At 56.4% G+C, this 26,575-nt stretch overlaps 2 protein-coding genes across 2 annotated transcripts; both read right to left on the reverse strand.

Annotated features, from left to right (window-relative positions):
- Window positions 1-2,977: 2,977 nt before the first annotated feature.
- On the reverse strand, window positions 2,978-11,538 carry BESB_048170 (uncharacterized protein; the record flags this gene model as incomplete). The annotated part of the gene is made up of 13 exons (XM_029363268.1): window positions 2,978-3,011; window positions 3,301-3,362; window positions 3,910-3,971; window positions 4,336-4,393; window positions 4,811-4,888; window positions 5,243-5,298; window positions 5,840-5,933; window positions 6,428-6,541; window positions 6,811-6,861; window positions 7,144-7,468; window positions 7,802-7,905; window positions 8,335-8,406; window positions 8,917-11,538. 13 exons carry the CDS (start codon window positions 11,536-11,538, stop codon window positions 2,978-2,980), a joined length of 3,732 nt encoding a protein of 1,243 aa, XP_029220634.1.
- A 3,596-nt stretch (window positions 11,539-15,134) lies between these two features.
- BESB_048180 (ATP-dependent DNA helicase, RecQ family protein) lies at window positions 15,135-26,080 on the reverse strand (the record flags this gene model as incomplete). The annotated part of the gene is made up of 16 exons (XM_029363269.1): window positions 15,135-15,763; window positions 16,416-16,500; window positions 16,850-17,527; window positions 18,034-18,237; window positions 18,531-18,644; window positions 19,068-19,191; window positions 19,494-19,597; window positions 20,050-20,151; window positions 20,447-20,585; window positions 20,880-20,975; window positions 21,407-21,536; window positions 21,906-22,105; window positions 22,424-22,518; window positions 23,056-23,202; window positions 23,702-24,478; window positions 24,806-26,080. 16 exons carry the CDS (start codon window positions 26,078-26,080, stop codon window positions 15,135-15,137), a joined length of 4,899 nt encoding a protein of 1,632 aa, XP_029220635.1.
- Between the last annotated feature and the right edge of the window lie 495 nt (window positions 26,081-26,575).

Raw genomic sequence — 26,575 nt, forward strand, 5'->3', positions numbered from 1 at the left:
GCGCGCTCGCTTCTCTCCGCTTGCGCGTTGCAGAGTTCTCTGTCTGGGGCGACAGGGACACGTCCGTCGATTGCGTACCTTTTTCCGTCCTGTCTGCGGTATCATCTGCCATGTAGCTCTCTGTATATGTGTTTTTCTTTTTGTTTTGAGGTAGACTGCCTAGCGCAGCATCAACCCGCTGCGGTTTTTTTCCTGTCCGCGGCTCCGCATTTTCTTCGCGTGTCTGCCTTTGGGTGTTGCTGTCTCGCCGGTCGCCGCCAACAATGTCGCTGCCGCTGCGGCGGTACCTACGCCGCTCCTTTGGCGCCGCTGGTGCTTACGTTTATTCCTCTTTCGTGCTTTGATTCATCACAAAATCAAAAGAGACGTACAGACTTTCTCAGGGATGGACTGGCTCGCTTGAGCAGCGATGAGGCGTGCACGCGTCGGCTGCGCGGCCTCGCAGCTCGGGAGCTCAATCCGAAGAGCCGCATGCAAATGTCATGAGATCCTCGTTCTGTCTTCCTGCTTCTTCTTCCGTTCCTTCTGCGTGCGCAAGCACCTCGAGTCTGTTTTGATCACTTCCTCGCCTCAGCGGCCCTTAACTCACTTTATTTGTTGCGTTCGTTCTACCTCTGGTCTCGGGGCTGTAATCTCTAACAACACCACCGCTCAGTTGCGTACCTCGCCTTTCAGTTTCGCCGCAAAGGCGCGCTCTCAGAACGCAGAGAGAGCAGAAAAGGCTAGAAATCGTTCCTTCGCCCCTATGCTTCGGTACGGACATTATTTTCTTAACCTTCGTTATGTACACCGGCATTTTCGCGTCTGCTCGTTCACAGAACGTGCCGTCTTTGCTTTATTATGCTGTGAAACGCGAACGAGCAAGCTGCACTGCGAGACAGGGAAAGATACTGCCTTCACTACTTGAATGCGTTGACACAACTCCACAGGCCGCTGACGTCGCCCACAATTCTATGACGGCACAACTATGTCTATATTTTTAGAATATATAGACAAATACTCACGTATGCATGTGTGCTCTGTGCCTATCTCTGTATTTTTAGAATATATAAACAAATACTCATATATGCATGTTAGCCCTGCGTGCGAACCTACCGCCCGTCTATACGTGCATTCACCCACCGGGAAAGTCAAATAGACCAATCTCCTTGCAGCCAGTCTCCTATGTCTCAGCATTCGCATGTTTGGGCATGTACGCCCTTCCCTTCCGCTTGCGTGTGAAACCAGACAGCACACTGATTCCCGCAAGAGTGGGAAGTACTAGTGGCTGAAAGATACATGCACACCTATATATATATATATATATGACACATGTAAAGCCCGTTTCTCGCAATCACAGGATCGCGCCGTATTGCGTCAGTGTGCGCATATGCGGCAGCTGCGAATGAGCGAACACTGCCCCTTTGTCTTTCCGCTACCACGTTTTTGCTGTCGTTGGTACCCCGAAACCTACTGGACCTCTAAATGGAATAGCTCTTTCCGCAGGATTGTAAGAAACCCCAAAAGCTGAAGTCCGTGCTGTCTCAAAATTGTAGCGGGATGTAATGTGAGGTCAGGCAGACAGGGAATACATGAGAGAGACGCGAGAGCCTGTGCACTTCACGGGTGCAACACTTCCCTACGAATCCCCTCAGAAAGAGCTTCGCTCTCTCTTTTCATGGCGTGCTACCAACATAAGGTCCTGGTGGAAGCTTGTGCTTTTATGTGTGGGCGTTTATGAGTGCGTCGATGATGTGTTTCGTACTAATCGGGGAGCGCTGCTGTCGAGCTGCGCCTCTCCTCCACGACCAGACCACATGATCAGGCAGAATATGTATCTTGCTGGAGCAGTGCGTATTTCTAAGGCATGTGTCGCTGTGCCTATCTTCCCCCGTATTTTGCTCTGATCAGCATGCGCATGCAGCTTATGTACATATCGCCTGCCTCTCGAAGCGTCCCTCCATCTCTCTCCAGCGGCGGACGACACCCCTAAAGCTGGCGGAAGGACTGCCGCTGCTCACGGGGAACTGCTGCATCGCGAAATGCATCCAGCAGCCTTGCGATTCGCAGCGATTTGGAAAATTACCACCCCGTAGGAGCACCTAGGCGCGCATGCGAATCCTTCAAAGTGCAACAGCATCGGCGTAGTCGGCAGTACTACAAAGATATGCCGGCGAACGAGTGCGTGAGGTGTTCGTGGCTACAGACGCGCCTCACAAACCCGATTATAACTATACTATATATATATATATATTTATACGTATATGTATACGTATAGAAATATGTATATATATATATATGCGGTATAGCATACACAGCGGAGCGCGTGCGCTTCAGTCAGGGTGATTCTGAGACCGTGCCCTGGCGGAAGTGACGCGGCTGAACACCTAAGAGGAAGTTCGCTCTTTCTGCACGTGTAGGTGTCTTTTCTCCGACTGCGGCCGAGGGACGGAGAGAAAAGGAGACACATACTTACGCAGCGGCTTTCTCTGAGTTTTCCAGCGCATGCACCGACGCGACTACAACATCCTCTTGCCTGTCCTTCGCTTCCCTCATTCAGCTCTCCCGAGAAGGCCCTTTCCTCTTCTTCGGGGTCTTTCAATAGCAAGAGAAACGAACAACACGGAAAATCTCGCAAGCGTCTGTTTCGTTCGCCGTCGAAGGTCTATATTGCTGCTCTGTCGCGTCGACCACTCGTCGCCGTTCTCTTCTTCCGCTTCCCTGGGTATGTGCAATTTCAACTTATTCATCTTTGTTTTCGTTTGTTCACATATTATTCAATGGTCTGCTGTTCATTTGCGTCTTATATCTTCATTCCATTAACCTTTGTCTTCGAGCTTTTCTTGATTTTGTTCTCCCACTTTTTCGAGTGTTCCCTTGTTATAAAACCCATTTTTCGCTTTGCTTCGTTTTTCGCGTCCTCCGGATTGGCGCATTCGCGCAGACGGCCAAGCTACCGGAGTGAGTCTCTCGACTTCTCGACGCCGCCGCGGCCTTCTCAAGCTCGATTCCGCAGACACACCTGCTCGCACCTGAAGTGAGAGAACGAAACAAAAAACAAGAACCAATTAAAAAGTAAAGTTAAAAAAAGTCTCCACGTAAACCTACCAACATCCACATATACATATATATATAATAGCATGCGCAGCTGTCTTTCCCGTATTTAGATTGGCTCTTCGCCGATGCATACGTCCGTCGAGTGCTGCGCACAAGCACGGTCTTTGTGTCTCTTTTTCATTCATCGCCCGGATACTCTACAAAAACGCTTTCCCGACTCCGGGGGTTAGGTTTTTAACATTTTTGAAAAAGCGAACACCGCACCTGTATGCCAAGTCCTCGACAGCCTCGCAAACGCCGCCTGTCTCCGGTCGACTGAGCTTCGCCTAGTCACACAAGGCGCAGAGAAAACAGGCAACTCGGGTACAACGCCAGCAAGAACGGTCGACAAAAAGAATACGAAGATGAAACGAAGCCGTGAAAGGCGCGAAAGAAGATTCGTGAAGAGACTACGGGCGCTCCAAGCGAACCGACGCGAGACACGCTCGCCGCGAACATACACCGGCTTACCACGCAAAAAAGCCAAATAAAAAGAATGTTAAGAAGGGGGCACGCGACAGCGGGATGCAGGCGAGAAGCGGCGGGCTTCGAAGAAGACGAAAGTGCGAACATGCATACATAAAAATATACATGTATGCACACATTCATGCATATATTTATACATATATATATATATATATATATATATATATATATATATATACTAAACCCTAAACCCTAAACCCTATATATATATATATATATATATATATATATATATATATATATATATATATATATGTATAACGCCGGTTCCGCGCAGGACCAAAGCAAGAGGAAAAAAGGCGATGAGTCAAAATCCCTCCCTCATGAGAGCGCCCGCTGAGCCCTTACCAGCAACTGCGTCTTCATCGCCTCGCTCGGAAGCACCGAAGGCGGCAAGCCAGAGAGGCCACCTGCACACAACAGAGACAGACCAAGTTGAATAAAATAGGACAAGAACGGACGACAAGGGGATCGCGCAGGCTCTTTAAACGAGTTATCTACACAGCTGAAGGCTGACAAATCACACAAATAGATGTAGATGCATGTCCGTGCCTCTATCCACGCATCCACTTGCGCATACACGGATTCATGTTGAGCGGTTCAGAGGCGTTTCAATCTCTTAATGTTCGTTAATATATGTATGCATACTTTTAGTGCATTCGTACATATATGTACATGTATATGTAAGCATAAATGCATATCAGCATACCCTGTAAGAGACATAAAACGAACGAACGCGACAAATACATCCCCTTTTTCTCTTCTGCAACCTACGCGCGAGCCACTGCACGGATCTGTTTCCGAAGACCTGCGCGACGGTGGTGATGAATCCCTGCAAAAGAGAAGGAATTACAAGAACGGAGGGCCGCGAGGTAACGATGAAAGAAAAGATTTGTAAAAAAACGGAAAAAAAATACACGAGCATGAGAGACAACGACCCCAAGCAGTCAAACCCCGAAGCGTGTTCGCGGAAGCATCGCGAGAGAATAAAATCGGCGAATGTGGTCACACCCGCACGCGACCGTGACTGCACACAACCAAACTGTCGCAGGCTGACAGACTGACGGGTGAGCTTGCAGGGAACACGCGAATCCTTACATACATTCCAAATGGAGTTAAACAACTAAAGTACATCAACACACGTTCGAAGGAGACTGCGCGCGGCGCCTGTGTGCGAAGGAATCCTCGCGTCGAGGCTCATCGGTTTCAAATTTTAGAAAAGGATTGTCGGCCCCTCGACAGCTCTCACCTCGACCAAGGCGACTACGTAGCTCGGCGGAGCCTCCATCAACAGCCGGAAGGCCTCTTCGACGAGCGCCGGCAAGTGCTGAGCGATCACAGCCCGAGACAAAGTTTCGAAGTAAACAACACGAGCAACCGAAGCTCTCTACGCAAGAAAGAAGCGATTCAAAGACCAAGGCAAGGACATGGGAGCAAAACTATCTAAGGCTCCCTCCAGCGCAGATGCTGCCTCAGAAAGACGCCCTCTCGTGCTCAGAGTCTGCAGGTGCAACGTGCAGATATCGACGCGGGGGAACGCTGGAAGCGGCCGAAGACAGCGCGCGAACATATGTAGAGCGATATGAATCAAAGTGCGCGATGTAAAAGTAGGCTCATCACGTGGAGGAAGCACTCGACACGTGGAAGAAGCACTCGAAAACGAAATCGCGCAAACCCTCACCTCCAAGGCCAGGGATCCGACGGCGTTTGAAAGAGGCTCGACAGGTCGATGTTCGTCTGCAGCGCGAACGGACACGCAGTCTTCGAAAAAAAGTCACCCAGTGCCGCACTAAGGGATTTCGGGACGGCACGTGAGCACAGGCATGCATGCCTGCATTCTTCTGTTTCTGCGCCTGATACCGCTCATACAGCCCGGCGACTCCATATGAACGCCACACTATAAATACAGATACATATAGAGATATATATGTATGAGTATATACATGTATACATGTATGTGTAAATATATGCAGGTCTGCGTTTATGCATATATGCATATAGAGCTATAGGTAGAGAAATGGATGCGGACACGCGTCGTAATCCACGCGAACGAATATGCGAAGCTGCTACGGGTTTGCTCCCAGAACTGCAGCACTACGATGTCTCCGCGTCTACAAAGCGCGCGTATACAAATATACTTACACATATGTATACGTGGGTATACGTAAATTCCTATTTAACTGCCCATACGGCGCCGGGCAGGTGCAGAAGCCTGCGGAGCTACGCGAGGCAAGAAGAGACTCCCTTAGACGCGCCGGACCCGCGGGGAAAGACTCACCGCAGAAGAAGGCGCAGGAGTCGAGGAAGATGAAGACGACTTGAGCCGCTTCTCGCTGCTGGACGTACATCGCCGAGCGAGCCACTACCAGCGCCTGCAAAAAAATCAAGAAAAAGAGTGAAACACACGGGCATGCAAACACTGCAACACAGGGGACAGAGCGAAACGCAGATGAGCGACAGTCTCTTCTCCACAGTCCGCACGCAGACCGACGCTCTGCTTTCCCCTGGCGAACGAGAGACTCTCGCCTTTCACACGAGTTCGCCTTGACAAGATGGTGTCGAGCTCTCCGCCCCCTGAAACGAGCTTGTCGGCATCTAGGCGCACTCCACCATCCCAGGCCTGCGCCGACGAACGACCACGGCCATTCCCTAAAAATGCCGGCACGTAGTCGTCCTAACAAAGCGGAACTGTGGCATAGACGCAGCGAGGACTCTCCTCAACAGTGGGCGTGGATATGCGCCGCAGCGCAGCTGCGGGCACCTACTGCTGTCTGTGCGCCGCCCAGTTCGGACGCTCTTTGGAGACGGGGAAATCTACGCGTTTCTCGTCTTTCTTGACTCGAGTGGAGTCGCTTCTTCTTCTTACCTGCTGGACAGTGTCTGGCGAGAGGCTAACAAGCAGAGGACAGTGCCGAATGTACCGGTTGATCATTCCGTAGCAGTCCTCGACTAAATCGCTGCATGCGTCGACGTTTCCAGCCTGCGGCAGCGTACCACACCGCGGAGCTCGGGTGACGCAGAGGCAGAGATCGGAGGTCACAGCCCCCCACAGACACGATGCGGCGCGAGCTGCGAAGGGCGCGAAGAGAATGCGAAACACAAAGCGAGACAGACGTCGAAAGTGTCTGCTCAAAAGTGCCTGTGACCTCGAAGCACGGAAAAAGACGAGACGAGTGAGCGAAATGCATGACCCAAACCAGAACTAAGAACAAACCGAACGGTAAATGTGTAAAGAAGATACCAACTCACCTGCTCCTGGATCGCCTGGAGAGCCTGGCGGCTGAGCTGCTGAAAGAGATGCTGGAAGAAAAAGCCGACAAGAAATCAAAACGCCGCTTTGCTCCAAAGCGGCCCGAAACTCACCTATTTCGGTTTCGCCTCGCTAAATACATATTCCGCGAAATATATGCTGAATAAATATATAAATAAATATATGCGTACATCAGTAGATTTAGTTCCACAAATATAAACGTATGTACATGTAAGTATGGGTGCGCCTCTGCGCGACTGAGTGCAGGCAAGCGTCTGCCTCAAACTGGCGGGCGCGAGGATTTTTCGCGTCGCCTTTTGCGCGTTTCTCACCATAAGGACTTGCTGGTACTGTTCGTCCTTGGCGAACTGCATCGCGAGCCACTCGGCCGCGTAAAGGTAGGTGCAGTGCAGGCGACTTTGCGCGTTTTTTTGCAGCAGCGTGAGCAGACCAGGCAGCTGCGGCTTGAAGAGGTCGCCCGCGCAGCGCACAGCGTGCTTGAGGCAGCGGAGCGACTTCTCAACGATGCGCTGCTGCGCCGCGTGGTGGTCGAGCTGCGCACTAAGAAGCGGCCAAAGCGAGGAGGTGAGGAACGTTGCCACGCGCAGGTGCCGCTCAGAGGGCTCCGCCGCAGCTGTCCCCGGGCAGACGGCGTCTCTGAGGCGAGAAAAAAAAGAAAAACGGCAAAACTGTGCCGCACAAGGGAGCAGCCCGAACGGAGCCTGCTTGCGAGACCCCTCCGAAGTGCAAACCCTGAAGAAAGGCCAGACAGAGCCAGCAGCCCGCGAGGAGACACCGCGCAGCCGAGCGAGAGTGGAGCCTCGTAGCAACGACGACCCAGAGGAAGGAATGCGGCTTACGCTTAAGGCGCCAACACCCAAGAATCAACGCGGAAGAATCGTGCAAACGAAAAACGCGCCTAAACTAGTGCCGACGCGCCGCCGGAGAGACAAAAACAAAATACAAGAGAACCAGAGTGGAAGAACTGACCTCAGAATCACAGCGAGGCAGTCCAGCTGCCAGCAAATCGCATGCTCGTCGCTCTCCGTCTGTTGCAGGCCGCCAATGGAGGGCTCGCAGAGGGCCTCCAAAACCTAAAAAAAATTTCACACACTCGCAAACTGTCTGACCGGCGAAATGATCAACCCTCTGCGATGCACACAGCGGAGCACACACGCGGCGATATATATATATATATATATATATATATATGTATACATATATACATACATATGAATACATACATACAGATACATATATTCACATCTATATAGGTACATATATATGTATATATATCTATATGTGTTTATATTCACTGGGTGTCGAGCAAGCTGGCGTCCACGCATATATGCATAGACTTATATATATTTATCTGTAGGGAAGTCGAGCTCTTCAGAACTTCGAGGAAAGAGTACCCAGCAAGGTGACTACTTCAGGGAGGGCGTTGAGGTCGTGGGAGATCTGAAATCGCTGCGACAATTGAGAATCTACGACAGAAGAACAGTTGCGGCCTGGAGACGTACACTGAGAAATGCGGCAGTGTCAGTAATCTTGCTGGCTACCGCGGAAACGCCCTCCAAGACGAACATTTGCACCTGTGCGGAAAACGACAAAAAACGTGAGAGACCGCTCAGCATATATGGGCTAATGAGAAACACAGCTGGCCATGCCGACAGACGGCAAACACTCACTAAACTCCGAGGACATATAGGTGCATGTAAGTGTAATTTACTTACATATATGAACACAGGAGAACAAGATCCCGTCTTCACTGAGACTCCGGACGACCGCTACCCATCTGATGGGTATATATATTTTTATAGATATGTACGTCTAGTCGACTCTACCTACGTATATGGATAGACAGCCTAGACCCGATCAAGCGGCGGAGGGACTTGGCGACTTTAGGACTTATAAGCACAACAGTCGATCCCCCTCGCATCTCTCTCTCTCTGTGTCGGAGCTCCATCCATGAGAGGCACACTATCTACAAGCCTACGCATATGCGAGTGCATGCATGGAGCCGCGGTATTTGCGCTGCCCGAAACTTGCTCAGCTGAACGGTCGTGCCTGCCGAGCCTGCATTCTGAGGCTTTGCCGCTTACGTCTTCATCCGCCTTGGCGTTCGCGAGCGCCTTCGTGAGGCTGACGAGCTCGTTGACTGTCGGCGACGCGATCACGTTCGCCGTCGCGGCGGTGCACAGCTGGCAGACGGCGCGCGCGGCGTGAAGATGCAGGCTTTGAATCATCGTTTGGCGCTCTTCGCTATCGCGCGCGCTCCCTCCGGCGGCCTCGTCACGGGCCGGCTGCGCGGCGAGCAGCTGCCGCACAAGCATTTGCAGTGCGTGCTGCAGGGCGCCGGGGTCGTCCAAGAGGTGCTGAAAGAGCTGCTTCAGGACGTCTATCGCGGCGAGTCGGGCGTAGATCGTCGTGTGGAGGAGCTCGAGTGCATGCGGAAAGCCCTCGACGCCCAAAACGACGCTGATCGCGCCGACCGGCGCCTGCATATGCGCCTTCAGCGAGGCGAAGTCGCCCACGAGGCTGAGGAGCTTCGCGAGCGCGACCAGCGCGCCCTCCAGCAGGCGCTCGTGGCTCTGCTGCAGCTTGGGCTGCAGTGCGGCGGGGAGGCCTGTGGCGGCCGCGCGGCTCTCTTCCTCCTGGCGCTGGCGGGTTTGATGCAGGTGCTCGACGGCGAAGAGCGCCGCGCGCTCGGGAGACAGCACCAGCGCGCAGTCCTCCAGGCAGTCCAGCAGCGCGCGGCGGTACACGTCGTAGTCGCCAGAGAGCGACGCGGACGCCACGCGCTTCGGCATGACCAGCTGCCGCAGACACTCGCGGAGGAGGTGGCTGTAGACCTCTTTGAGCGCATCCAGCGACTGCCGCGTCTCTTCCGCCTGCTCGCCGTCGAACCTCGGCGTGTCCTCTTTGTCGGCCTTCCGCCCCGCGGGCTTGGAGACGAGTCCCGAGTCCGCACACGCGCCCAGCGCGGCCGCCGTCCGGCTCGCGGCCTCCGCGAGTTTCATCCAGAAGCGCATCGACTCCTCGATCACCAGCAGCGCGTCCTCTTCGCCCTCCTCTTCCAAGTCGTCGTCGGCGTGCTGTGCGAGGCTCTGCAGGCTCTCCCCGAGCGCGTGGGCAACCAGGCCGCGCGTGCGCGGTGCCTCAGAGATGCGCATCAGGAGGTGAATTAGCTCCTGCAGCTGCGGGTCTTTGTGGCTCCGACGAAGGATCACGGGGATGAGAAAGACCGCGACCCCTGCGTAGAGCCGCGAGAGCGTCGTGAGCGTCTGAAGCGCCTCGTAGTCGTCGCGGAAGGCCGCGCCCGCCGCGCCGGGCTGCGCGTCGTCTGCCTGCCGCTGAAGCGCAGCGAGCAGCCGCACCCGCAGCGAGCCCACGCAGTGCGTGAGGATCTCCTGAAGGAGTTGCTGCTCAAAGGCCTCGGCCTTCTTGAGCGCGGCCTCCGAGTCGCCCAGCGCCTGTGCGTAGTAGGCCGCAGACGGCGGGGAGAAGGAGGATGGAAACGCGCCCTCATCGCCGCCCGCGCCCTGCCGGAAACGCGACCGCTCTTGCTCCAGGCGCAGGCAGCGCGAGCGGAGTGTCTGCCTGGACGAGGTGACCGATTTGAGCAGCCGCAGAATGCAGTTCGCCGCAGCCTCGTTGGGGTCCTCCTCCTCGCTGCCTCCCGCGCCACCCGCGGCGGAGGTCTCTTGGCACGCCAGCACTTCGACGCAGTCCGAGAAGACGAGTGCGAGGCTCGACTGGTGTTGTTGCCCCAGCAAGTCGGTCTCCGCGGGGGGGGGCGTCGGCGCGTCGGCGCGGCTCGCCGTCTCCTGCGTCTCCTCGGCGGGCTGGAGGAAGGTGAGCCAGACTCGCCAGCAGGACAGCACCGACCGCAGCAGCGCGTTGTTGGCCGCGAGCGCCGCGACCGCCTCGGGAGTCTGGCTGCCAGCCACGCGCGCCCTGTCCTCCTCCTCAAGCGCGCGACGGCGCTCGCGGACGCGGTCCCGTAGCTGCAGCAGCGTCTGCATGACAGTCGACGCGGACTTGGTCAGGTTGACCAGGTGCCGCTGGCGGACGGTCTCGTCCGCCATCACGCGGCGACTCGTGCTCTCCTCCGCCAGGTGCCTGAGAAGCAGCAGCAGCAGCGACTGCGCCTGGAAACTCGCCGCCGTCGCCTCGCGGGCGGGCGGAAAGGCCTGCAGAATGACCTGCACCGGGTTCAGCCAATGGTCTGCAGTCTGCAGCGCCAAATCCGCCAGACAGAGTGACAGCTGCGTGGACGCCGCGCGGTGGCGACGGCTGACAGCCGCAGACGCCGAAGAAGCAGAAGACGCCGCCGCGTCGGCGCAGGGCGCCCTCTCCGCGTCCGTGGCGAAGACCTGAAGCAGCCGCAGCACCTGCGAGCACAGCGCCTCGTGAGAGGTGAGCGGCAGCTGATGGAAGTCGAACATAGTCTTCGTGCGGAGGGTCTGACAGAGGAAGTAGACAGCCTCGTCGCTGAAGAGCTCCGAGGCGGAACCCGGCGCGGACAGCAGCTGCGAGTAGCGAACGAGCATCTCCATCGCGATCTCCCACGCCTCCGCGGACTTCTGCCACTGCCGCAGCCAGACGTCCGCCTGCCGGCGCGCATGCGAGTCTGAGCTGGAATACAGCGTCTGCAGCATGCGCAGAACCAGCTCGCCGTGGTCTCCGCCCGAGGCCTCCTCCACACCGCCCAGGAGCGCCATACTGAGCGAAAAAAGGGAGAAAAAGGGGGATAAAACGGGAGAAGACGGAAAAAAAGGGAGTGGCGAAAAAAAACAGCGAAAGATGCAGACTACAGGGCAGGAAGGCGGGTGAAGACAATGAAAACGGAGGAATCAGGCGAAAGGAGACGAACGAGGCAAGAGAAAACAAAACAGGCCGGAAGACTTGAAAATGACGAGAAGAGACAACGGTCTCGGAGACCGTTCCTATGCTTGAGCCGAAGACTGGGAAGCGGCAGAGCTGATGCGGTACTGGGTCGCATCGCAGCGAAAAAGACGAGTTGGAAAACAAAGAGACTGCACCACATCAAAACGTACGCGGACCCCGTGCTCTCCTCTCAGCCTGCTTCTACATTTGGACAGAAAACTGCGCACGCTCGGCCTCGAAAGTTTTAGGCTGTCTTCTTACCCGCGGCTCACGCGCTGAGGAAATGAGCGAGGCACGCGGAGGAAAACAGAGACGCCGAAAAAGAGGCAGGCCGCACCCGAGTCTCTTCTGCAAAGAATCGAGATAAAAGAAACAGCCCGGGCGCGAGTTTAGTCTCGTTGGTGAGGGTCGACAGCCGAAGCAAAGGCGACAGAAGGCAAGACAACGGGGGAGGGAACTCAAGGGACAGAAGCGCCAGAAACGAAGAAAACACAAACTTCAGTGCTCACGCAGAGACATGAAAAACGCAAATGCTCACTTACAATTTAGAGAGTTTCCGGGGAAAAGCCAGAAAGGCGGCAGAGATATCTATGAGTGAGAGAACGGCGCAGAGAGGTTTCTTCGTGTTCAGGGTGGGAGAGGGCTCCAGCAGAGAAGGAGAACGGACGGAAAGAAATAAAAGGTCCAAGCGACAAAAAGAAGTGGATCCCGGCGGAAGCATGGGGTTCTCTCTCGTCTCTCTCTTTTCTGACGCGTAAAGATTCGCCCCTTTTTTCGAGAACAGCGAAAAGTGAAGCATTGAGCAAAGAAGACACCGCGGTATGCATGCGCCCTGCAGCGAAAATAGAATAAAGCCCGGTGATCGCGACAGTTTTCACAACAGAAGCAAATGAAGTTACATTTTTTTCTTCGGTGAGCGGAAAATATACAAAACACCGGCAGTCATCTTGCGCAGTCTCGGGCTTCTATCTTCAACTAGCAATCATAGATACCTTTACACACCATACGCACAAGTAAGCGCCCTCCGGGGCTTTATTGAAGGAGGGTCATGTATGCGGGATTTTGTGGCAGTTGATTACATCGAGTGTATGAAATAGTCGGCGAATTCGCTTTTTGCGCACTTATTTGGCCAGACCACGTAGTTCATCGGCCGAGAGGAGAAGCGTGTTTCCTTTGTTTACAACTGCACGCTCGCCCTCTGATACAGGGGCGTCGGCGTCGTCGCGGCCCAACACACGAGAGACGCTCCGCACGATTCGTGGGAGCTGACGGCATATACTCGGCAATCTTCTTTCTGTTACTGTGGTGAGAGCAGAAACCATGGATTATGCCCACAACATTCCCGATGCCGAGTGATCTCCGTCGAGCAAGAATATGACTACACACGCGCCTTCATACGCAGGACACAGAGCCGGCACTGTACTGTAGGCTCGGAACTTAGTTTTGAATCCGACGAGCGTTTTCTTTCTGGGATGAGCTCTGTCAACCGCCGATGCAGCTAGGGGAGAGGGAGTCTCACTGAAGGCAGCACTACATAGGCCTTACGGTTCGCACGCAAATGACGGGGTCATTGCCAAATACCTAACGGACCTGACGCCTGGAAAAGCCAACGCGAGGAGACGTCCACGAAAACTCACTAGGTGTTCGGTCGAAGAGTCGATCGGACACGTTTTCCACACTTCTGCGACTCTCAGTAGTGAACACAAAACCTGCCACCTGCACTGGAAGGAGCCAATGCAGCGGCTCTCTGAATCCTGATTCCACAGGAGCTCGCTTTGTGACGGCATAGACGGGTGCTCTGTGTTCTGAAATGTGTCAGCGCCTATGTTCGACTTTATTCCCAAACGCTCGCCGACAGACTCCGGCTGATGTGCATGCTTGCGTCCGCAGTAGACTTTTATGTTCTACTCTCCAGGTACGCATGGCGGTCCGAGTACTCTTCCACACACGAGTGTATGATCGCATATAACTACCCGAAATTTCGTCGTCTTCTACAAACAGCCAACTCTGCCGTCTCCTTTCCTTGACAGTAATCCACGCAAGGACTTGATCGCCTCGCGGGGGGAGTGCTGCTCCATCCCCATGTCCATGTAATCTTGTTTTCGAAAAAAGATCTTCACCAATTTGCTTCAGCTGCCTCCTCACGGCGATGAGTAGGATGGAAGTCTGAGGAATGACAAACCAGGCTCCGTCGGGGTAGAGCGCTCAGACGTTTCGCATGCAGCGAACTGCAGTCGTTTCTTTCCCTGACGGTGATGCTGTCACCCGTACGATCCCCTTCAAGTGAGCTGCAAGGTGCGAAAACGGAGCTCATGAGCTCAGAACCCTCACGCACGAAATGCCCAGGCTGCCGTATTGAAGCAACTGTCATTTGGCGTGTGTGGAGGTGTAGTTAAACACTCGAAGACCGGCGAGACGCTTGGTATCGCCTCTCCGTGCTCACCAGTTCTTCGCTCCTTCAGCGTCTCCAAAATCCACTGGAGCACCTTTGTCTTCATTTCCTTACCTGCGGGTCTGTTTTCTTGTCCGCATGTAAATCTAATCGTATGCATCCTGTCATATATCCATATCTATATATATGTAGAGATAGATTGATAGATACATATGGGTTATATTTATGTGCAGAATATACGTAACTCCCCACGAGAGGGCCACAGCGGTGTTTGCACGCAAACGTTTCAATTGAGCGTCTGAGTGCGCTCCAAACTGAATGCGCGCTTGACATCTCTCTCAGAGCTCTCGCCTGCGCAAGAAAAGCGCAGGGAGCCTGCTACGTTTGCGTAAAGTCATAAACGAGACGTGGCGGGCGAGGCGTGTTCCTTGAAGACTGCCCAAAGGCGACTATACAGTGATAGATCCCGACAAGATACCTGCAAAAGGTCGATTCTGCTTCTGAAACTAAAACAGCATGTGCATGTGAGGAAGCGTACGACTGAACTGCGGACTACGCTGTGGCAGCTGGCTGCCTCGCCCGCGTGTCGACGCGAGGCACGGTTTCCAGTTTGAATCAACCGCGCCGGAACGACAAGGCGGCTTGCCCTCCCCACGCGCGTGCGCGGCTACAAACGACAATTTCCAGTGAATATCTGCTCGTCGTCACTCTGACAAGTGTTTAAAAAGACGCAAAAACCCCTAAAATGAAAAAAATGTAGAGACAATGCGCACTGCGCCTCAGGACTGGGGATCGCGGCGGCCATCGCGCTGCACACCCCGCGACGCGTGCTGTGAAGCTGCGGCGGAAAAAGGAAAACCGCGCCAACTCAGCAACTCCTTGCAGTTAGAGCCACACGTAGAGAGCGGCGGAGCGCTCGGAGGCCACAAAGGGACTGAAATGCGACAGCAATGGAGCCCCGAGAGAGAGGCGCCGTCTATGCTGCGCTGGGCATGCGCTCTACCTAGGTATGGAGCCGCCTTTGTTTCTTGGAACGGCTTAGCCGCACGTCGCAAAGTCATCGATTTCTTCGATGCTGACGTAGCTGCTGGATCGCGTCATCCCGCCTCTCTCTCGATCTGTACCGTAACTCGGCAGCGGAGTGTGGAAGATGGTCAACGTGTCGCCTGGCTTGGGCCGCGCGGCGCTCTGCCTAGCGGAGAAATAGCACGAAGCTACAGACCGCGACGCCGCCGCCGTTCGGGCCTCCTCTGCGCACGCGATGCGCGCGCCGCTTGCGGCCGCGGAGGGCGCCGAGTACCGAAACGAAGAGAACCCTTCTGAGCGCCGTTGCTCCATTGCGCCGCCTCGGGCGTGCGGCGGCGGGGCGGCGGCGGAGGGGCCGAATGAGGCGGCCGCGGGCGCCGTAAAGGCGTCGCTCGCGCGGCTGGAGCCGGCAGACGAGATCGAGTCCCGCGTCTGCATGGAGAGGTCGTCGAGCCCCTGCCGCGAACCAGCCGGCTGGAAGGCGTCTCGAGAGCTCAACTCATGGGAGGAACTCCCTGCGCCCCCGCCGACCGGGATGGAGCCTTCGCCGCGCGCGCTGGCATGCGCCGCGACTCTGCTCAAGAAGGCGAACGACCCCGGCGTGCACTCGCCGCCGGATTTGCTCACCGGCGGAATGTGACCTGCGGGCAAGACAGACACAGCGCGAGAAGCACACGTCACACGCCGCGCCGGAAGCGACAGAAGCGTGACGCCGGGGTTGCGAGTAGGCGTCGCATGTGCGCTGACGCGCATCAAACAGCCGTTTATACGCGCTGTACCCGCAGCCGTGCGGCACGGTAGTCACGTCAGGCCCCATAGCGAGCAGCGTCGCGCCTTGCACACGAGAAAGCTCGAGAGATAAAGTACTGGGTGTGTACAAAACAGGCCTCATGAAGCCGATGGCTGCATCAGACAGGCCTGAACAATTTTAAGTGTATACATGCATGTGAAAATTTACACAGTTAGATACACACTGTGCGTGATTTAGATTCCAGGCTTTCGACGCCTTCGGGAACTACCGAGAGCTGCGAAGCCATAAAGAGACAAACATTGGTCGAGGCCAAGTACATGCGACTCTTTATCCACCCACCTGCATTCTAAAACGATTCACAGACACCTGATAGTTGAAAAAAATGTTAGATATTTCTACACGAACGTGAATCATTGGACAGAGACACGTGGAAATGAGCCGTCATGCATCAGAGGCTCTCCGCCTCGCGCTTGTGATATATCTCCGTTGATGCATGCTTCCTGGCGGCCGGGTCGCCTGCCTATTTTTTTTTCGCGACGCACCTGCGGACTGCACGAAGCACTCGAGATTATGCTCAAGAAGGTAACGCCGAATCGCGTCGGTGAAAACCGCGCTGTATTTATTTAGCTGCACACCGTGCACGCAAACATAAAAAACACCGAAAACAGAACAACCTGGACAGACAAGACAATGCACGAAATCCCGCCACACCACATACATCCACATATACATATACATATAAATCTGTGAAAACGCAGACACGGAGATTTACGTGTGAATGCGCGGGCGGATTCCGGGTGTCTGCCACGACGACGTGGAGGGTCACAGAGCAAATCAGGCACGAGAAGCCGCTGACTCAAAGTCAAGCGACGATCGAGTACGCGCCCTCAGAACACGGATGAAAATTTGTCTCGCGCGTCAAGATGATCGACTCCTTCTTCGTCTGGAGTGTCTTCAGCTGTTGCGTTGCGCGCACCTTGTACTGACTTTTGAAGTCTGTCAGCTCCATGCTCTTGAGCGCCTCGCGGGTCGTGGGCAGACGCGTGACCATTTCCTCTATGCCCTGCAAGCTGACAATCGCCGACGAATTCTTGATGCCATAGAGCTTCGCAGTTTCCTTGCGCACGTCGTGAAGCTTCACCTTGAGCTCCTTCTGCTGAGCCGCCGAAAGCGCGCGCCCCCTCTCGCTCTCCGCGACCCAGCCGCCCGCGGCGCCGCGCCCTTCGCGCCTCCACTCGTCTCCGCTCAGAGGCTGACTGAGCGCCGGCGGCGCCGCGGAGGACAACAGCGGGCCCCCGCCGCCGCGCGGGGCATGCGCGTCCGCCGAGTCGAATCTCGCCGACGCGTTATCGTCGCCTGCGCCAACCAGGCGCCGGTCGCCGCGGGCCTCTGCGCCGCCTGCGACCCGGCCTTTTCGGCGCCGCTTCGCGGGCGCGCCGTCACGAGGCTCCTCCCGGGGCGCCTCAGAAGAAGGCGCCCGGCCTTGGCGCTCTCCGCCGTCGCCGCTGTCGGCGGAAAGCGCCGACGCAGGGAGAGAGGACACGAGCGCCGCCGCCTGGTGAGAATGCGCGCCGAGGTCGATGTAGGCAGTGAACCCCGCAAAGCCTGAGCCGCCGCCAGCGCCGCCCGTCGTCACGCAGCGTTCGTGCAGCACCTGAAAGAAGAAATTCGAAGCACGCCACCGGACACGCGGCTGTCTGCAGAAAAGGAAACGCGCAGCCTCTCCAATTCGTGCAGATGCATCCTTCATGCATCTCTACGTAAAGGCACACACGAGGAAAGTCGAGAAAGGCGGCAAAGAGGAGCCTGAGGGCGAGCTCGCGCTCCCAAGGCGCGAGACAAAATCGGCAATACGCACATACATAAAACATATGCACACATGTACATGTGTATATGCACATATACATACATAAACATACATATATATATACAAACATGCATATGTAGTCTGAAGAACCGACGACTCCCCCAGATTCCGCTGTTTGCGCTCAAGTGAGTGGGCGATTGACAGGGATTTCGCCGAATGACCTGCGAGCGTCAACTGTTCTATCCGCCTCTCACGCGTCACGGACCCATGTACAGGCAGACGCGAACGCCCCGCGGGATGCGGAGTGTGCGGCACGGCCGCGAGCTTGCGTGAAGGGTTCTTTCTGTGGTTACTTGGCGGATGATGAGGCGCTTGAGGAGGCGAAAGGAGTCGTGCGGCGACCAACGCCGCTTGACAAGCAACCCGAACTGTGGGAGTCGGTCGACCGCCGCGCTGCGCCGCGCGTTTTTCTTGCCTTGCAGCAGATCGCGCAGCGACGACAGCGTGAGCGGAAAGGACGGATACTCCGCCTTGCAGCGCCGCACCAAGTCGACGATCTGCGAAAAAAGAGAGGCAAGCGAATACGGAGGGCGAGTCCTTGCGGACGCTGACAGAAAAACATGGAACAAACTCGCCAAAGTAGCCAGAGGACAGAAGCGACTTTGCAGACCTTCTTCTTCAGCCTGCCTCAGGTCCCCACAGGCGCGCAACGAGCGAGACGTGCCGGCGGATGTTGTCTCTCCCTCTATGGAGCCTCGTCCTTCGGGTCGGCCCCAGCCCCAGGCAGCATCGGTTGAAAATATGCCCGTTGATTTCCATCTTTAGAAAGACAGTGCCATCATTGCCTCACCTGCATGACTTCGTCGGCGCACCGGAGAACGCGCGGCGGAGCGCGACGCGTCTCGCGACGTCTGCAGTTGTCGCAGCGGACTGCGCAGGGACCTCTGAAGTCTTCGCCAAAATGCTGCGAAACCAAAAATTTGCGCAGCATCATCAGGATCGTGGGGAAAGTCAACCGCAACCTGCCTGGCGGCTCGCGCGGGGGAACACGACGACGAAGGCGCGCGGCGATAACCCGGAGGAAAAAAAACGAAGGTCGATTCACCCAAGGACGAGAGAGAAAGGAAAGAAGACACCTCCACACCCAGGTGACAACGAGAAAAAAGGCAGCACACAGAGGGGAATTGCCGGCAACAGAACGCACCAGATGCATATTTATACATATCAATGTGGAGAAGTGGGAATGTTTGAGGGCGTATTCTTGGCTCCATTCACCCGCAAGGACGTGCATGAATACGTTTGAAGACATGTGTTTCTGCTTTCGCGCGGGTAAAAATAAAACACGCGATGTCTTGTCGTGTAGCTATAGCTATACATGATTCCCTACGCGAAGAATAAAGCGCCTTCTGCACTCCTCTTCTTCTTCGCAGTACTCGACCATGGAGAGAAGATTCTCTTCGTTGCGGCTCGCTTGCGCGTCCGCCTGCCTGCGCGAGCCTGAAGCGGCTTCGCTGAGAAAAAAGTAAAGAAGGAACAAGCACAGGCGCCACTGCGCACATCGAAGAAAAAACCCATACTTGACTGCGCGTCTGTGTGGACGTTCTTTCCTGTTTGGAAGATGTGTCTGTGCCAACATGACAAGTCAACTCCCACAGGAGTACGTATATATCTATAGTTATAGGTACACATGAATGTTTAAGGAGGTGTAGGCCTGGCGCAACCCCGCTCAGCAAGGTCGCACGGCCATGCTTTTTCTGCTCGTTTTCCGCGCAGGAGAATGACGAACTCTGCTGAGATGAAAGCTCCCGCGTACGCGCTGTTCAGTTGAATGAGGTGAGACTGACGCTGCTTGTCATGGTAGTCGTAGAAGAGAATGCACGAAGCTTCGTCGCCATTGCGGCCCGCCCGCCCGGACTCCTGAAGAAGGCAGGCGGATTGAATCAAAAAATGAAAAGAATTGAGAAAATCCCAAGCGACACACCGAGGGCTTAGAGAAGTGCTTCCAGCCCGAACGCGAGTGCTCAAGCGACCGCCGGAGTATGACTCGGAGAGAGGACTTGCCACTCAGTACAAACGCGTGTTCATACATATACACACATATATTTAAAGTGTCATACATATTTTCAAGCACCGCTCAGACCGCAGCACCTCCCCGACGGGGAACACGTGCCGACGCATGTAAAAATACATATACGTACAGAAAGAGAATATTCACAATAATGCCGGCATTTACATATACACCTATGAATATAGGTGTTTGCTTCTGCAGAAGCGTAGAGAGACATGTTGAGGCACGGGCGCACCCGCAGCCGAAGTGGAAAGGAGCAGCGGCACAGCGAATGCGTGATTTGATGCATGCGAAAGCTAACCTGATAAAAGTTTTCGAGGCACTTCGGCATGGCGCAGTGAATCACGAAGCGAACGTCGCGCTTGTTTATTCCCATGCCGAAGGCCAGCGTTGCGACTATGACCTGAGAAGTCCGCGCCGCAGCGAAGTGAAGCAAACAGACATCAGTTGAGCAGCGACGTCTCTCCAACCTCTCGGCGGAAGCGCAGAGTTTCACACGAAGACAGAGACATGCACACGACCCAAAGACGAGACGAAACGAAAACGTAAAAGCACTACACGATGAGACGCGCGGGTAGGCGATACAAGGTCATGAGCATGGTGTTGCATCCGCGCACTCAAGCGTCTATAAAAATAAAAGACTCAAGTAGATATTAATAAACATGACCTAGCTTGCATGGCTACAAAGCGCAGCGTACCTTGATATCGTCGTTCATCCAGTCTCTTTGAATCTCTTCGCGTTTTTCCGCCTCGAGTTGCGCGTGGTAAAAACCTGCGGAAATGCCCCCGTGTCTCTGAAGGCCTTCCGCGATGCGCTCGCACTCCTTCCGGCTCAGGCTGGAGAGAAGAAGATCCACGCAAAACGTCTGCGCTTCACAGAACTCTGGAAATTGAACTGCCTACTGACCTACTCCCCCAGCACCTCAAAGGCGGATACATATACATATACCTACATAGATGTACATACGAACATGTATATGTGTATTTACTTTCATACATGCACCTATATATTGATATACACATACATACATATATACAAACGCATATATATATATATATATATATATATATATATATATATATATATATATATGTGCTGCACTTTAGAGGAGGCACCTCGTGGGAGCTCACCAGTACACGATGCCGGAAAAGCCGTCGAATTCAGTCTTGATGGTGTTCGCAATGTCTTCTGCAATGCGCCTCGCGACCTTTGGCCGCACCTCGTATCTGAGAAATTGGCAAGCGCATGCAGAGGAAGAGAAAAAGTACTGAGTCAGAATCGCGCCCACATACACAGTTGCCGAAGGAGACAGACTCGCGGCGGAGAAAGGAGGCTCACTGCGACGACGCAAGCTGCCACACGGCGGCCACGACTCACAAAAGAGGTTCGCGAGGCGCTGCATCTGGTGCATCTCCATGTCTCAGTTGCACCACATATGTACGTCGCGCGCAGGTTCACCCGAAGGCATGCGACCAGGCTCTACACGCAGACTCTCCTTTAAAGGAGCAAATTTGCGCACGCCGAGAAAGACTCAGCTGCGAAGGCCTTCGAACGCGAAAGGCGCTCAGACTGGAGCCGCAGCGCCTCGCATGCAGCCTTCGACGTGCTCGGCCACCGAGTGGGGTCACGAAGGACGCTGACTGGAGAGAAATCGAACCTGAGATTGGGTCGGTCGAAGGAGCCTTGGAAGACAACGGGCTCGCGCATGCGCAGCTGCGAAATAACGTCTTGGAGCACTGGCTTCGTCGCCGTGGCTGTCAGCGCGAGCAGTGGAACGTTTGGATACTCTGAAAAAAAACCAAAAAAACGCAGACCGGCACCGACGAAGGGTCGATTTCGCAGGGAACAGGAAGGAACCACTGCGACAAGAGGGTCGAGAGAATATCCACGTCGGAAGCAGGATTATCGGCTACAAACTTTAGAGATCTTATTTCTCTGCTATGACTATTATGATTGCAGACCGGAATGGACCCCTGAGATTTGCAGTCTTCCTGAAACCCGACACACGCGCATATTGGATGCGACGCCTCTGCGGCCTCTCTGCGGTCGCCGCGAGCCTCCACCCGGTGCCTCAGCAAGGCTTAAGCGCCAGCCCATCCCGCGTCTTTGCGGGTTCCGTCGCAAGCGCGTTTTGGCGTCGCGTACTTTTGTCTCACCTTCGCGCAGGCTTTCGAGCTGGCGGTAGTCTGGGCGGAAGTCGTTGCCCCACTGACTGACGCAGTGCGCCTCGTCGATGGCGAAGCGATCCAGGCGGCCGTCGCGGTTCAACTCATGGAGGCAAGACCGCAGCAGCGCGCTGTTCTTCAGTTTCTCGGGCGTGACAAGCAGCAGATGCACTGCCCCGTCTCCGCGGCGTCTGGGCGCAGCGTAAATTCGCAGAAAATCCGAAAAAACCGAGAAAATACCGACCTCTCAGGGGAGATGTGTTTTCCCTATACTGGGCAGGACGCGCCGTGAGGGGAGGGGAAACGCCACAAACGGCACCACACACATACGCCGAGAAGACACATGCGCACAGACCAGCTGATGCAAGCTACGCATGCACGCTTGTCGACACAAGATGATGAGTAGCTGAAGCACGCGATAGCAGGACTGGGCACGGACGAGAGCGGTGCGATTTCCCAAGAGTTTGGCGGACATGTTTCTGGACGCCGAAGAGGCTTGCGCGGCTCACAGTTCGTCGTAGACAGCCTTCTGTTCCTCCCAGGGCTGGTTCGCGGCGAAGGCGCGGCAGCCGACGTTCAAAAGTTGCATTTGCTCGAGTTGGTCCTGCAGAGAAAACGAAAGAAAGACGGATAATCGCCAACGGGGAAGTTCGTGATGGAGCCACTCCGAGTCACGTGGCGCCGCAGCAGTGGAAGTCAACACCCGGGCTTATAAGGGCAATCGCGTCGCGGGTCACGGGTGCGCAGAGACAGTATGTCTCGCGGTCTCGCCTTCTGCGAAAAGAGGCGCGGAGTGCGTGTTCGCCGTTGAGAGCGGCGGGATCCGAATCAGCAGAGAGGAATACTTGAGAACAGCTCTCACTCTCACGCATCGCCTTGTCTCTGCCTCCGCCTTGCGCTTGGCACTGCCGTTTGGCACCAGCGCCCACGGCCCTGCTCACGCGGGGGAAGGGGTTAGGCTCGCCGCGCGTGAGCCGGAGTTCCGCGCGTTCGCGGTAGACGCGCTTCGTCGGTTTTCGTCGATTCGCCCGTGCGTCTCCGCGGTGTGCCTTATGCCATTTTCCTTCTCGCCTGGCGGCGGTGCGTGGGCTCAGCGCAGCTCTTGCGAGAGAAAAATAGAAATCGAGTGAGTCGCACGTACCGTGATGAGCGAGACGAGGGGCATGACCACCACCGTGACGCCTCCGGAGACCAGCGCAGGCAGTTGGAAGCAGAGGGACTTCCCGCCGCCGGTCGGCATCATGACAAACACGTCTCGCTGACTCAACACGGCGTTGATAATGGCGCGCTGAACAGAAAAGCACAATTGTGGCGAGGCTGAGAAGCCTGTGTGCCACAGCCGCGTGTGGTGTGCATCCCCAATTCGGGGTCACACGCGTCTCCTATTCTCCTCACCAACTTGCCATCCCCACCGGGTAGCTTCAGGGCACCGCTTTCAACCTTGACGCCCTCGCCCCGAGCGGCCCCTCTGGCGGTCGCCAACGCAACACCAGTCAGATAACAACTGAAGCTAGACCCCATGTCACAATTGCTAAAACGGGTTTCCTAGGTTTGTATGAACCACCTTTCTCTTGGGAGTACGTACTACTAGTTGGACTTATCGCCTCGGGGTCGATTTGCCCCTACGGCTCCATTCGTCTCTCCCTGGGCTTCCTGTGCCTCAACACTCGAATCATCCGCCGCCAGGGCTCCACGCGCTTGGCGGGGCCTTTGGCTGCTGGCGCGGCTCGGACTGACTCACGCCGTTCCGCTGTCTCTGGAGCCTCAACCGGAAAACGTGCACTCACTTGCATGGGCCTGAAGGTGTGGTTGCCGAAGACCTCGCGATTGCATGTTTGAACCTCAGCCTCCCACGCAAAGCTCCTGTCGCTGTCCCAGTTGCGGCTCACGGTGTTGACGGAGACAGTCCCCGCGGCCCAGGCGTCGTAGTCGTCTGCGCCCACGCGGAAGCTCCGGGAGCTCGTCGACTTCATCTCGGCGGCGGCGAACGAAGAACTGGAGACGCCGTTCCACGCGCAGGAGTCCACGACAAGGCCCGCGCGTGAGGCTAAAACGGATGTGTCATCGTCCTGGAAGAGGTCGAACATTTCGCAGGGCGCCCCGGCCCCTAGACGCCCAGCCGCGCCATCACCGCCGTCCGACCCCACAAGCATGCGCTTCTCGCGCCGAGGCGCCGGCAGCGCCGACGCGGATGCCACTGCCGAGGGAGCCGACGGGAGGTCCGCCTGCCCAGCGACTCCGCCCTCGAGCTCCTGCTCGCCCTCCCCGCGCAGCTGTTTCTCCCTCTCGATGCGCAGCGCCTCCTCGCGCTGCCGCTCAAGCTCCTTCATTCGCTCGCGCTTCCGCGCCTCGGCCTTCATCCTCGCCTGGTCCAGCAGCTCCTGGAGCACGTCACGGGTCTGCGCCTCCGCCGCCGCGCCCTCGGCGCTCAAAAGGCCAGGCGCCAGGCTCGCCACCGCGCTCGCCTTCCGCTGGAGAAGAAGCCGAGGTGAGGAGGACGCGCCGAGCGGCGGCGCGGGCGCGACCCGGTTCGCCAGGCAGTCCTGCCGCAGCCGCGAGAATGCCTGGCACGCGCAACCACAGACACAACAAAACACGAAGGAGAAGGGAATGCAACGCAAGCGAGCAGGCAGGCCCTAGACCATGAGAAGCGACAGCGCCCGGGAAACGAATGTATCCTCGAGGCCCTGAGGCCCCATGCCCCTTCTTGGCTGCCATCCGCCACAGTCTCGGCGGATCCTCTCAGCATTGCGATTGCACTCTCTCATGCGTTTGGCGGCCGGCTGCGGACTGAAACCCTGCACCCGTTTGCTTCCGTGTGCCGGGATTCTCATTAGCCTCCCACCCATTCATTGACCCCCCCTTCGCGTCCGTCCGTTCCTCAGACTTACAGCGAGCGTCAGCGGTGGCGCGACCTTCGTTTCGGCTCCGGCGCCTCGCGCCGAGGCTAGCCCGCCCTCCCGCCGCCTCGCTTCCTCCTTCGCCGCCCGCAGGCGCCGCTCCCGAGCCTCCGCCCCGCGGACCTTCGCGAGGCCCGCGGGGCCCAGAAGCCCCTCGCAGAGCGCGGGGGGCAGCGAGGGGTGCGCGGCGGCCGCGAGAGTGGCGGCGGCAGAAGAGGACGCGAACGACGGCGAAGGCGAAGGCGGGAGAAGGAGTGCGGCGAGCTGGGCGCGGCGATTGCATCGCAGGCCTGAAGGAAGGACCTCCACGTCCCGCGGAAGCCGAGAGGGCCTCGAGCCGCCGAAGGCCGCACTGCGCAGCGGCGACGCTGAGGGAGATGAAGTAGGGGCAGGTTCACATGACCGCACCGCGTTTGGCGGATGCCAGACGCTCCTGGCGGGCGTCTGCGCCGCCTTGGCTTCAGCGTCGGCGTCTCGCCGTCGACTCGTGCCTCCCCAGTCCCCATCGGCCTCGCGTTGGGAGTGTGTGCCTTGAGGCCCCTGTGACACATTCCGCTGAGTCTCCTTCTTCTCTCTTGTGGCGCGTTGCCTTTTCCTCGTCAGCGGACTCTGCCGTTCCGCACCGGCGCGCTCCGCCTTCGTATTTGGCGTCTTCGCCGCACGGCCTGCGATCCCCCTCCGCTTGGCTCGGGCCTTCCTGGCGGGCTGCGAGGAGCGCCCCTCCTCGCCACCACAGGCCTGCGCTGTGTCTATGCGAACGGCATCAGGCTGCAAAACTTCGCCTCCTTTAATTCGCTTGACCTCCGCTCCCTCAGCGCCCGTCTCGCCTTCCGCCCTGTCCCGCTTCTTGGGGGGAAGCCCCGCATCGCGAGGCGCCGCTGGGAGGCCGCGCGAGGCGCCCTGCCGGAAGCCGGCGACTGCCGGGCGAGTCCCGCCCGCGCCTCCGACCGCGGTCGCGCCTCCAATCCGTTGGGCGAGGGGCAGAAGCGTGCGAGATGAAGACAAGAACTCGGAGGCCCGCGTCTGAGGTGGAATGGAGTACGCTGAGGCGGAGCTCGATGAGCCGTCGCTGTGAGGAGAAGCGGAATCAGCAGAGATAGAACGGGCAGGGCCGTGAGTGGAGGAAGCGAGGAAAGCGGAAGAGGCAACAGAGGCGGGTGAAGAACCCGACGATGAAACAACGCCAATTTGCCGCTGAGCGGCGAGCGTCAGCGCGGAAGAAAAGGAAGGCTGTCGCAGCCTAGAGAACTGTTGGTCGTGCAGCATCTTCTTCTGCCGTCCCTCCAGGCGGGCGACCCGTGGAGCGCTTTAGGCACTCAGCGCACACTGAAGAGACGCGAAAGAAAAAGAGCATCCTTCCATCGTGAAGCACCCTGTCTGGCGAGCCTACAACCTCCAAAGACGAGAAATCATTCATTCCCAAGTGAGGCGCACAGATCGGCTGACACATCAAGAAAACAATCGCACAGCTTACGATAAAGCGACGAGCGAGCTGACCCTGCCAGATGAAGAGCCCTTTCCTTCGACGCGAGTGGAAGACAGGGCAGCGATCTGAGAGGCGGCAAAGTAGCCCTGGGGTCTAGAAGGTAGATGAAAGGAGACACGACAGCAAGTACAAAGCGTTGCAAGACACAAGAAATAAAAACTGGCCTTCACGCAGAAAGGCTGGGCTCCTGAGAAGTAAAACTAGAACAAAAGAAGCCGCGAGCGAGCGCGAGTTAAGCAACGGCTACTGCCCTACGCGCCCAGCGCGGTCTTCTG

This window comes from Besnoitia besnoiti, chromosome III (genome assembly GCF_002563875.1).
Source record: "Besnoitia besnoiti strain Bb-Ger1 chromosome III, whole genome shotgun sequence".
Classification (NCBI taxonomy): domain Eukaryota; phylum Apicomplexa; class Conoidasida; order Eucoccidiorida; family Sarcocystidae; genus Besnoitia; species Besnoitia besnoiti.